The 13,949-nt window shown below is 35.3% G+C and overlaps 1 protein-coding gene across 2 annotated transcripts in view; it reads right to left on the bottom strand.

Moving 5' to 3' along the window:
• LOC149806575 (asparagine synthetase domain-containing protein 1-like) overlaps positions 1 to 13,949 on the bottom strand; it is a 53,026-nt gene that overhangs the window by 27,886 nt on the left and 11,191 nt on the right. For both annotated transcript variants that reach the window (XM_089954857.1, XM_089954863.1), the window contains exons 3-5: positions 10,347 to 10,469; positions 8,780 to 8,899; positions 3,892 to 5,072 (exon numbers count right to left, since the gene is read on the bottom strand). In XM_089954857.1, the coding sequence (XP_089810983.1) occupies positions 3,892 to 5,072; positions 8,780 to 8,899; positions 10,347 to 10,469 (1,424 nt within the window). The remainder of the gene's footprint in view (positions 1 to 3,891; positions 5,073 to 8,779; positions 8,900 to 10,346; positions 10,470 to 13,949) is intronic.

Here is a 13,949-nt window from a genome sequence, read left to right as displayed (position 1 = left end):
TTATACTTTCAGTTTATTCCGTGTACAGAAAAATTTAACTTTTATCCTGTCGTTTAATGTGCTCCATGTCATCTTGAAGTTTTTAATTGATAACATAAGGGTTTTATGATATACCATCCAGTGTTACACCTTGGGCATCCCCCAAATGTTGACCCTGTGTATCTATATGTGAAAACTTAGCTTTAATGACTGTCCATCCATGTCTATGTTGGCACTAGCAATGGCCAAAGTCACTAAAGGTAATAAAATAAATATCTACCTTAAAACCATGTATCAGGCAAATAAAACATTCCAAGTCGGCCAAGTTGCAAAGTAAAGTCTTTCATAACTGCCAGTTTAAGATATAGGTAAAAGTCAGGGAAATTTAATTTGAGTTTGAATTAGTGACAAAAGAGACTAAATTTATTCAACTACATGATTTGATTTTTAATATTTAAAAACTAATTAAGAAAACATCAGTATTTATTATATTGTCATTGGTAATGGACTGATAAGCTCTTTTGACTGTAATGACAATCCACCATGACCTAGTGGAACCAAAATATGGACAGAGCCCCTTAAGAGGAAGAAAAAGACGTTTCCAATCGATTCTTTTCCCTTTTGAGAGGCATTTAGATAGAAACACCGTGCTCTAAGTAAGTATAAATGCCTACCTTGGTCATCTCCAGCACAAATTTGACAGTGACCGGAAATCTCTACAGGTGATGGAGCTAGCAAAGGTAACTGACTTTTGGTTAATAATCCCAGTTGACAAAGGAGAGAAACAAAATCGCAATTGCCATTAAACCAAAGACAGCCAGTGTCAACAGACAATGTATGAATGTCTTCTTGCAGATGTCAAGTGTGGGGTCCTGAAAGGAAGCCTCAGCCAATGGTTCATAGGGGGTTTTGCTTCAGGACCATAAAACACAAGATAAATTCCATCTGGGCATAAAATGAGTCTTGAGAGAAGCCAAACATGAAGGTGGAGAATGTGTAGGATGGAGCCCCTGCATTGTGACAGAAGATTCCACCTGTGTAGTAGAAACCTGGGTTGATCTATCAACAGGTCTAGAAGATCAGTGAACCACGATTACTGGGGTCATAGTGGGGCTATAAGAATGATATGAGCAGTTGAAGTTTGGACTTTGTAGAACCTGAAGTAGCAGTTGGAACAGTGAGAAGGTATACACAAACAGACAATTCACTGGAAGCTGAATGTGTCCACTGCCCATGCTCTCTAGTCCAGGACAGCAGAGACATAATAGGAAAGTCTGTTGTTGAGTTTGGTGCACAAACAAGTACACCAGAGGCTTTCCCCATAGTGAGGAAACGGGTTGTTACTGATTGGTGAAGAACTCATTCCACGAGGATCGATTTTGGCTGACCTTGACAGACTGTCTGCTAAAACATTCTTCTTCCCCAGGATGTGGCAAACTTAGTTGGTGATGTTCTCTGAGATGACCCAGTGGAGGAGGTTCCAACCTCTACACAATAAGAAGGTATATGTGTGCCTCTGTGATGTCAAAGATGGACATGTTGTCCAAAGAAACCATGACACATTGACCCCTTACTGTTAATGCCCCCTTGCAATACGAGAAATATAGCTTTCATTTCTAGACTGTTGATGTGGAGGGACAAATCTGATGACAGAGAATTACACCCTCCAGCTATACGTGAGTGCCCCAACTGGAATATGATGCATCAGTGAAGAGATAGGAGTGTGGATTCGATGCATGTATGGTGACACCAATCAGGAATCTATCACAATTTATCTGCTAGTACAAATGATGTTGAGTTTCTGGTGCATGAGAAATCAAAGCTGATAGAAAATCTCTGTGCACAATTTAAACCTTGCAAGAAGGAGAAACTGTATAGGGCAGATATTGATACATCTTAAGAGAACCAGATCCACAGCAGTATTCAAAGTTCCCAGTAGGGATAGGTAAAGACAAACAGACATTGATGTTTATACTCACAGCACCTCTAAGAGTATCAGGATTCAATCTATCAGATCCAGTGGAATCCAGGCTAAGTTCTGGTTCATGAGAAAGTTCATCCCCATGTAAACAAAGTCAGAGATGGAATGAGTTCCAGCTTCTTAAGGTTGGTCAAAAGAGTTACTATTGACCAACAACAGAATAGATCCCAGGAATTGAATCTGAACATTGTGGATTGACCAGTTGTCCAAATACTGTGGGAATGAATCCTCTGAAGAGGGTCATGGCTTCCTACAGAGTAGCCCCCCTTAGAAGATCTTTACTAAAGCTAAGTAAGACCTTCGAGGAGTAAAGGACAGTATCATGGTGGATGTGTAGAAGTTCCACCAATTAAGAAACTGCAACAGAAAGTAAATGATGGGATGGCTTGGCCACAGCTTCTAGCATGTATTGTAATGTAGCTCGATTCTGAGCAGCCTCCTTCAGCATACTAAACAAAGCAGCCAAAAACAAGTCAGTATGAGAAGCTATGGTATTCAGAAGCCAGTCTTTCTGTTGAATGACTTCAGTTGTTTTAATGGAAGGTATGCCCAGGCTCCTGTTGTAACCTGCATCCAAATGGGTCGGTTTAATGGGTCACTTTGGGGAATGTAGCTGGTATCTAGAGGCAGAGACCATAGGTCTCAAGGTAAAGGGAGGAACAGACCACCCTTCATGCCATCAGGTAATGTCTTGGCTTGAAGAGAACCTCTGTAATATTTCCTTGATACCAGAGTAATGAGGAAGAAACAGACGATCTGGCTGAGGATGAGTCTTGGAGATTGTTTCCAAAACTCATGAGGAGTTTCTGTCTTCTCACTCTTATTCTTTTCAAAAGGAAGGCATTCACTGGTTAACCTTGACTGTTCTCTAGGAGCAATGCAGATACATGCAATAACGATGTGACTCATCATATTAAAATACAACTGTGAAATTGAAAAAAAAAAACAACAACTTAACATTTAATCAATTTATTTATTTAAAGGAATTATGAATTCCTATTAATTGAGGTAGGGCCTATGTTGCAATACAACACAAAAGGCTTACAGCTGAACTAACGCTATTTTGAAAATAAGAGGGATTAGCCATAACCCCTAAATGGTGGGATAAAATGTTGTAACCTATGAGAATCTTTCCAGAACTAATTACTGAAAAAGGGCAAGGGTTACTGGCATAAAAAACAGAAGATAAAATGGATGAATGTAACACTAGATGAAATAGTGCTTAATGACGAACCAATTTTGTTTTTATCTTGCAAAAGGCAATTTTTCTATGGTCACATTATGAATGACACAACCATTATCACGGCATTCTTGAAAAAGTTGACTGTTTTGCACATGGTCAAGCAAGGTACATGAGTGGACTATGCCTTACTAACAATTCTCCACTCTATGGAAGGATGCATTCACATCAAACAGATGAGATTTTCACCATGAAAAAGAAAAAGCAGTGCAACAGTGATGGATAAGATATTGCTGTTAAAACAGTTACAATGAGTCAGACATATAGACAGACATATAGACAGACACAGGGTATCATAATACATCCCAGATGTGAGATAATAAACAGCAAACTGGTATTCACAATTTAAAATGAACATCAAGTAAAGATTAACCATGAATATATATCATAGTCTTTACTATGAGAAATATTTTAAAATCATCAGTATCTTTGCTAAATATGCAAAAACTGTATGCTCATGAATGTTTCATAATTTAGAGTAAATTCTCCACATAAAATTGTTCCTTTTATGATTCCTTGGCACAGAAAAAGCAACTCTCATCCACAGAGACCCAAGAGTCAATCTGCTCATTGCTTATCGACAACAAAAATGAGGTCATCCATCCGAAAAGCCTTATTTCATTATTTAAGCATTTTTCCATTTCTATTTTACACAGTGATAGCCCTCCTTCCCCAATTATCTATGATTTACCTGTCTGCTAGGGCCGCTATAACAGTGGAATCTAATCCTCCTGAGAACAAAATAGCCACCTTGGCATCCGATACAATACACTCATCTTTGTGGTCTGAAGTACAATCTGACTGATTCAAACACTTGGCTGGTAACTCTGACTTATCTAACTGGTGATCTAAATTCTCATCTGCTGTACATTTGTTTCTTCCTTCCCTCTCACAATTATGTGTCTGCTCAATGAAATTGTCTTCTTTGGCAGACTTCATAACTGACTCCTTGTGTGCTATGTTTGGACAATTTGCAGCCTGACCGGACACCATTACTGCCTGCCCTGAAGACTTTACTGACTCTGCCATGCATAAGTCCAAATATTCTCTCTGACTTCCTGAGCTATTATTTCTCTCACAGCTTTTCACATTGCATACCACAATCCTTAATCCTTCAGTTTTTGTGTTGTCATCTTTACCACAATTACTGGTGTCGAACTGCCCACTGGAACTTGTATTGTCATTTTCATGTATTTTAGCTGTCATACTTTCTTCTGTTCCATCCGATTGGGTTTTATCTTTATCAGCTGCACCATGTCTGCAATCAGATCTATTTGTACTCAACTGAAAATCTTTCAGGCTTGATGCTGTTTCTTCAATTCTTCTATGGTTGCACTGTCCTGCACTATTTCTTGGCTGATTGAAAACTCTGGTTTTCACAGCTGTTTGCAGGACATCAATAAGCTGTTGTACAATCATTCTAAAATTGTCATCCACTTCAAGTAAATTTTTCAGATAGGCCTGTGGCCCTATTATAGCCTGGTCACAGTGTGGTTTTGATACCTGTACTATCTCTCTACATATCAAGGGCATTCTCGATTCGACCTCTATTTCTAAATTTATCTCAAAGGTCACCTTGAGACTGGAATAATCACGGTATAATTTTGAAGCAACTTCCTTACCATCTGTGTGGTCTGTACTTTGAGACATGTTACCTCCTTCAGATGATGGTAATTGTAAGTCACCAGCAAAGTCTGTAGTTGTATCTGTCTGGATGTTTTTATCTCCCTTTGTGACATGAACTGATGTTCCTGGCCAGACAGCATTTTTCCATGGAAACAGAGTTACTTTAAATGCAGGATACTGTCTGGTTGAATGTGGTGAACTCAAGTCTAAACAAAATATACCCACTGATGGCACTTCATAAAAAGTCTGGAAAATAAGGGAAACAAAGATCTGGATACTGCTTTGTGATTCTACTCATATTTTGTACAGGGACGAATTTCTAAATAAAATATTCATCCTACAATCTGACCTATGGGACCATTTCTTATTTAAACAGGAAACCTGAAATACTTATGTTGGTATCATTGTTAAACTATTCTGTATGTACCTACTAATGCAGCCAACTTGATTAGTATGATTACTAATAAGTGGAAATACAAAAAGCACTCACAGCTTATGGCCCCTTTGGAGAAAGTAACAATGTACCACATATTTTTGAAAGTTTAAAATAAAGCTCAGCCAGTCATTATTTTTTCAGATTTTGCCAACAGAAAGGCAATATATGGTATTTTAATTTACATATGAATATAGGTACAGAAAAATTTGTTTGTCAGAACAAGGTCAAACCAAAGAGATCAAATTTCTGCTAATTTGTAAGCATTGTTGCTTGATGCCAATGTGATTTAAATGGTTGAAGAATAATTCCAATTAAAACATACATTAAAAACTCTATTTAATGTAATAAAACATTTTTAATAATATGAGACAAAAACAAATTCACATTATTTGATACTCTTACCACATAGATGGAACCTTGATGAAGATTATCTATGTGCAAGGAAGTGAATTTTTGTGAAAAGAACATCTTTTATTAAATTATGTTTCTTCAAAAATATGTAACCAATCACATTAACATCTGAAAATTACTCTCTGCTACTTTTGAATAAAGCCTTTCCTGAAAGCTGAAAAATGTTTTTCCATCTATAAGGCATATGAATCATGGGAATTAATTCTTACGGATCAACATCCTTGTTCCCACTATTTGACCACCCATATCAGAAGTTTTACTAGTTGATGCTTGAGCAAATCCTGTACCCAGAATGCATGCATCTGTGAGGGAAGGATGGAAGGGAGAGTAATATGATTAGATAAGTATTTAGGGGGAAAACATAATTTACTAATAAATTTCTTTTCTCTTTCAAATACACCAGTCAACCCCATCAAAATTAGTAGAATAGCCAAGAGGAGAAGGAAATGCTTGTGTATGCAACCACCACCCATTCTCCTAATTTGAAGTTAGCAGGACCAAAGATTATGCATGTATACACATGCAATGATAATCCCTGTGGGATCCCATACCTGGCTATTGTCTTATATTCAAAAGTTTCCAGGGTGAATTCAGTGAACGTTGCAAGGATATGCCCAGTGCTTATGTTGTGCTGTCATGAACTGGGCAAGGTAAATGTCTGGGCAGCTACCAATAGCCAGACAAGATTCAGCTCTCTCCTTTGTGTGGCCATGTCATGCAAAGAAAACCTTGAGAAAATAGACTGAGCATGGGAAAATGAATCCAATGTCTTGAACTGAGACATGTTCAAAGGCCAGGCTCAAGGAATTTCATAAGTAAAAATGAGTTCTACCTTATCTTGAGAGAGATCGGAGATTGCTGATCTAATAGACCCTTTAGCCAAGTAGCTAGTGCTTGATGCATTACTTCCCTGCCTTAGCAAGCAGAAAGATTTTTTAACAGCTGCTATGGACAGCCTTCATGTACCACAGATAGTATCACAGTGTGCATACTGGGTCCTGCAGCTGGACTCCTATTGACAGTGATCCATACTGGGTCATGCAGCTTGACTCCTACTGACAGGGGTACATACTGGGTCCTGCAGCTTCACTGCTATTGACAGGGGTACATACTGGGGCCTGCAGCTTGACTGCTATTGACAGGGGTACACACTGGGTCCTGCAGCTTGACTTCTATTGACAGGTCAATTATGGATAGAGAGTGGACAGTTATTTTTTGGTTGTCTATAGGCAGTAACCTGTTTTTAGAAATGAAACCAATGACATGAGCATAGCTGCCAACCCTCCAGGCTCGCAATTAGTGAAAACAGGGATAAAAATGAGTGAATTTTGACATGAATTTGTGAAGCGATCTTTGAGTCCGGGAATATTTGTCGGAACAAATGTTTAGCATGGTCTCCAGCTGATAAAGGTAGATTGTGTTCAACAAGAAAACTCACAAACAATGCTTCAGCATTGGTAGCTTGCAGGTCTTCTGTCAATGGCTTAAAATATTCCAGAGCTGAAATCTGCTGTGAGTTCTTAATTTTCCCAACCTCTATGTGCTTTTTGCTATCAAAGTGCTTCCTCAGGTATTCCAGTCATTGTGGATGAGGACATCCTGAACAACTGAGTGAAGGTCCATGTAAATGTATCATATGTACATTTGACTAATAGTTAAAAGAAAGCTTTATTGCATAAATCTTTCTTTTCCTTTATGAGGTAATTAGAAAAATTTGCTTTCTCCTTTGAATACAATCCCCAATCACATTAACATGAGAAAAGGTCACTGGAGGGAATGCTGGGCATCCTACCTACACCTTTGGTATCCATCTAAGGAAGGAAGATTGGATTCCTTATGTGAATGATGACCCACTCTCCTGCTTAAAACAACACAGCCTCTAGTCATGTGAACCATGGCTGCTCTATGAGGTTAAGAGGATGATTACTGAAAATTTGTCAAAGTCAATATCCACTGGTGACTACAGCAATGCAGAGAGGCTGTCTTTGGTTTAATTGGATCTGGTGGTCATCTGAACTTCAGCCACAGGACCCACCAGATTCAGGTTCTGTCACTGCAAAGCTAAATTCTTGAGATAAAAATCTGTCGAAATTGACTATATATACCAGCTTAAAGCTTCCATGGTGTCTCGGATCAAGATGTTTAACCCACTCACCCTGCATGCTTAAGCTAGGCTATCCAGAAACAGGTTTTATACAGTTTCAGCAAGGACCAGGCTAATGAGCCTATTATTATATCTGAATTGAGCCATGCTAAGACAAAGAACAGATTCCGTTTTGGAAGCAGGTGAGGAATTTCAAATCAATACTGGCTAGCAGGTCTGATAGATCTCTGGAAAGAGACAGCTATGTCTTGCTGTCTGCTATTGTTGTTTGTCACAAGCATGTGCTAGCAATGTCTTAGTGTCTGTTATTGTGGGTAATCGCAAATAAGTGCTGGCAATGTCTTGCTTTCTGCTATTGTGGGTCATCACTAGCAACTGCTAGCAATGTCTTGCTGTCTGCTATTGTAGGTCATCAGTAGCAACTGCTAGCAATGTCTTGCTGTCTGCTATTGTGGGTCATCACTAGCAAGTAATAGCCATGTCTTGCTGTCTGCTGTTGTGGACCATTACTATTATCATTGTAATACAACTTCTTTATATTGCCACTGGCAAGTGATAGCCACATATTGGTGAATATTGGCGTATGTTACTGTGGATGACATCTAATGCCACTATAAACTGATACCCATGTCTTCCTGTCTGCAGGTGTGGACCAACACTACTGTCACTGTGAAGTCATACCCATGTCTTGCTGTCTGCTATTGTGCAATCCAGTGTAAAGTTATATGTTTGTCTATCTGTGCTATTGTTGACCATCACTGCACTCACTGTACAGTGATACTCATGTCTTGCTGTCTGCTACTGTGGACCATCATTACTGGTATCACCACTATACAGTGATACTCATGTCTTGCTCTCTGCTGCTGTGGACCATCACTACTGGTATCACCACTGTACAGTCATACATATGTCTTTCTGTGATATTAATGTCTAGCTGTCTGCTATTGTAGTCAAGATATCAAGAATACTTTGCCATAACTACACAAGTTTAAATATTTTTACCATTGGCTGAATCTGAACTGATGATAGAGCAAATACATCCGACTCATTCTCTGGAAGATGCCAAAGCAAACTGCGACGACCAAATACATCTCTGCCAAACCATAAGTGCTTGGAGGAATTCTGCAACATAGAAAGTTCTGAACAGTACTGGAATATCATTAAATGCAAATATGTATAATATAACATGAACACAGAAAATAATTAAATATGTATAATATAGGATGAACACAAAAAATATATATAATATAGGATGAACACAAAAAATATAAATAATATCTGATGAACACAAAAAATATATATAATATAGGATGAACACAGAAAATAATTAAATATGTATACATATAGCATGAACACAAAAATATATATAATATAGCATGAACACAAAAAATATATATAATATAGGATGAACACAGAAAATAATTAAAATACAAATATGTATAATATAGCATGAACACAGAAAATAATTAAATATGTATAATATAACATGAACACAGAAAATAATTAAATATGTATAATATAGGATGAACACAAAAAATATATATAATATAGGATGAACACAGAAAATAATTAAATATGTATAAATATAGCAAAAAATATATATAGTATAGCATGAACACAAAAAATATATATAATATAGGATGAACACAGAAAATAATTAAAATACAAATATGTATAATATAGGATGAACACAGAAAATAATTAAATATGTATAAATACAGCATGAACACAAAAAATATATATAATATAGCATGAACACAAAAAATATATATAATATAGGATGAACACATAAAATAATTAAATATGTATAATATAACATGAACACAGAAAATAATTAAATATGTATAATATAGGATGAACACAAAAAATATATATAATATAGGATGAACACAAAAAATATATATAATATAGGATGAACACAGAAAATAATTAAATATGTATAAATATAGCATAAACACAAAATATATATATAGTATAGCATGAACACAAAAAATATATATAATATAGGATGAACACAGAAAATAATTAAAATACAAATATGTATAATATAGCATGAACACAGAAAATAATTAAATATGTATAATATAACATGAACACAGAAAATAATTAAATATGTATAACACAGGATGAACACAAAAAATATATATAATATAGGATGAACACAAAAAATATATATAATATAGGATGAACACAGAAAATAATTAAATATGTATGAATATAGCATGAACACAAAAAATATATATAATATAGCATGAACACAAAAAATATATATAATATAGGATGAACACAGAAAATAATTAAAATTAAAAAAAAGAAACTATTTTGTTGAGTCAGATCTGTTATGTGCACATTTTACAACTTTTCAAATTTCTTTTTCAAATTTTATTCAGACATTTCTATGCCCATAAGCTGGGAATTTGGATGTGAGGAAGCTATTTTCTTCTTATTAGTCTTGTATGTAATCCTGTTATTCATATGTCAGTTTGAGCTGACTATACGCAAAGTAAACTAGTGCCATGAATTGCATATTTGACTGCAACATGATTTTGTGATTGGTAAGTGTGTTTACCTGCCAGTATATGATGGACCAAGGTCCCTTAATCAAAGCCAGTGTTGTCAGTACATGGCTGATACTGTGATCAGAAGCAAGCAACTGTAGTAATTTCTCTGTGTCATTTTCCACTTCGTCTACCTACAATGATATAAAAGGCAAAACCTATTCAACATTACACCATTATCAAAAAAATGCAATTAAATTCTTGTCTTATTTACTTCAAATATATCATTTATAGAAACTACTTGCCTTTCAAGTTTGTTACTCATTTATTGTGTTTTTTGTTTGATGTTGCTGAAAATATAGTTTTTTCTGATCTCCAACTTGGATTAAAGTAACCATAAAATAAGCACTGCAGTATACGTCACAAAAATCCAGTAAGATATTACATCAACACCTTTAAGTACTCATTCATGCAACACAAAAAATGGCCATTTTTTTAAATGCAAGTTTAATCAAATGCTGGTAATACTATACAGAGATTAAGAAATATCAGATTTCCATTTCCATTAGTGATGAAAGTGTGTGTGTGTGTGTGTGTGTGTGTGTGTGTGTGCATGTGTCTGTGTGTGTTTAATGACACCTCAGAGCAATAACCTCTATATGAGCCAATCAATAATCAAGTTAATAAAATGTAGCAATTAAAAGAACTGCACAAATGTTTCAGAAGATAAAGCTTTCCAAATAAACCTAAAATTAATCAATGGATTATACTATGTGTGATCAGTAGTAATTTGGAAAGGATTAAAGATGGTAATGGATTAGGATTAAAGATGGTAATGGATTAGGATTGGATTCTTATAGAGCTCCAGCAGCATTTACAATTAACAAATAACATTACTTGGATTCTTTAAGCAGGGTTTGTCTGGATTCTGTGTTTAATTCAACATGAAATTGAATATCTATGATCAGCATCAATTCAGGAAGGCATAAAGAAATTAATAGATTGTAACTTGGATTAGTCAGTATAAAAGAACTCATGTGGAATAAAACAGGTCGGATTGATTTTGTTATTTAAAGTTTGTTAAGATATCTAAGTGTGTGTTATATCCTAAAATGCCAAAACTCTAAACAACAGAAATATCTCAAGAAATTACATAATGTAGAGTCAGTTTTAAGAATAACTTTCCAAATTTGACCCAGACAGCACCAATCTTGAGCTATTCTGGTGGACAGTCAGGCTAACAATGATTGTGGTACATGTAAGGACAGTATGAAAAGCAACAAGTTACCATCAAAGGACTGATTTGACAAAATGATGTGCATATTTGAATATGGAAAAAGGAAATGTATCCATTAGTTGTCATTTCTGTCCAATCGAAATTGGGTTGATAAAACAACTCACTCATATGAAGTAAAAACTCCTGGCCAACTTTTGTAAATCTCTTCATCTGTCTTAAGCTGACCTGACTATTCTAACACAATTACAGGCAGGTGAATAAAATCATGAAATATAAAATCCTAATTTCCGAAAAATACTGAATTTTAATCCAGTGAGTTATAAATTGTTTGCCACTTTTAAAATCTTCAATTCAATTAAGTAATTTCATGTATTCAAACTAAATTATCAACAAAGGCATATTGTTATGCAAACAAATAACCATGCAAGCCAAGCAGGCATTTTATGACTTAACTATAACATCTGGTCTCAATCTTTCATTTTAGAGCATTTTAACAATTTACTTCAATGCAGTCTTTCCAGCAACCCTTTGTGTAAATGTTGGGATAAAAAAGGTCTAGTTTTTTTAAATAAATAACATAGAGTAAAAGTAGAGGAAAATATGATCATTTTGCAAAGAAAAACAGTATGAAATTTAGATAAATTACTGATGAATATAAAACTTTACCTGATATACCTTACTTATGTACTCCTATTAGTTTTAATTAATTTACAGTTTCTACTATGCTCATCTGAATACAAGTTGAAATGACCAAAAGCGGCAAATAAAGTGTAAACACACTGCTCCACATCACATAGACCTCAACTTCGTTCACTCTGCTATGGCCATTAATACAGTGTGTAATCAATTTTCGATATACAGTTGACCATTTTTTTGGGACAAAGTAGGGAAAAATAAGGAGTCTGCAACAGAAGAAGGTAAAGTAGGAAAAACAAGGAATGCTGGAAAGATTGTCATTGCTGAAATGCATTCTGTATTCCTCGTTCTCTTTTTCTTCATTGCCATTTCATTCTTTTCTCTTAGGCAGTGTGTATCAGGTCTACCCACCACTCACTCTCCATGTGTAACCATGTACACCTCTTCCTCGACAATTTGCACACAACCGGGTGGACAAACATAGACCACACTATAAGCAAGGGCGTGAGTTACCAAGAGACCTCCAAAAATTGAACAAATCCTCTTAGCTACACTTTGAGAAAACCGCCGGAGGGGGGTAGAGAACTGGGCTGTTTAATGACTGAATCCTCGTTTCACAATCATGTTGATAATAATTTTTAATAACGTGCTTTTTCTAATGAAGTTGTTCATTATTATGTATAAACACATTTATTTTCAAAATGTCCAACATATAAAAGATCGTTCCAACTGGTTTCAACAATCATCATGTGTACACAAAAACATCTGTGTATTATGTCACAGCTTTTTGCTTTGTTGTTTAGCCTGGATTCCGGATTGGTATATAATAGTCCATTGCCAAGTCAGGAGTTGGAGTAGCAGAGAACTAGACTAACTGTTGATACACCACCAAACAAGATTCCTTTTTTTTAAAACTAGCTACTATTATTTCATGAGACAATTCTCTACGTTGAAACTCAAATTTTGTATTGTTCAGTTAGTACAATACTGATGTCATGATTTCATTGGAAGTGATAGTGAAACTTATTATCATCCATGATGGTATCTCTAAGTGCCAGTTCAGAAATTATTTGAAACTTGCTTGCCCACAATGGTCTGTATCTGTGAAACCAAGTTCTTTATAGTGCGAAGTATTCATTTTTCTTAGATGCCTTGCCATCTTTGATCACTATTATGAATGAGTCAGTTAAATTAAGCCAATTTATGTTACATAAACAATAACATTTATAACAGTGTTCTATTGATCAACTGAAGTGAGTTCACCCGACATACAACCAGTGGCCACTAGATTTTAAGTAGGATGGATTTGCGGGCCTTTTAACTTTTCTTTTATTTCACCCCCTTTTTTTGATTCAAATGACATAATTCATGTGATAATACAAAGAAGTCGCTTTTAATTCAGTGCAACAATACAAACAATACTTCCACAAGTTTGTTATCAATACATGATTGGGACTTAAATGGGTTCTCAGAGAAATGCCTGCGGACATAGCTGACACATTTTACAATTAAATTCACATTGCATTTATGATGATTACACTTAAGAGGAACTAAAAGATAGAATTAAAACATAAATTTAATTTAATAAAAATTATTTAAATGGCATTTAAGTATTAATGTATTGCCTACAGTAGGCGTAAGTGACACTTTCATTGATCAAAATTTTCTTGAATATCTTTAATTACGAAATAATAAGAAGGATCATTTGGAAAGAAAATGTAACCAGTCATATGACTCCTTATGAAAAGCTGATAATTTAAAAATGTTGATTAAAATTTCCAGGTCCTCTCTACCGTTTTCG

Source organism: Sinohyriopsis cumingii, chromosome 1, assembly GCF_028554795.1.
Source record: "Sinohyriopsis cumingii isolate HCF-2022 chromosome 1, ASM2855479v2, whole genome shotgun sequence".
Taxonomy (NCBI): Eukaryota; Metazoa; Mollusca; class Bivalvia; order Unionida; family Unionidae; genus Sinohyriopsis; species Sinohyriopsis cumingii.
The sequence above is the reverse complement of the archived record's forward strand: the minus strand, read 5'-3'. Positions and strand labels throughout refer to the sequence as shown.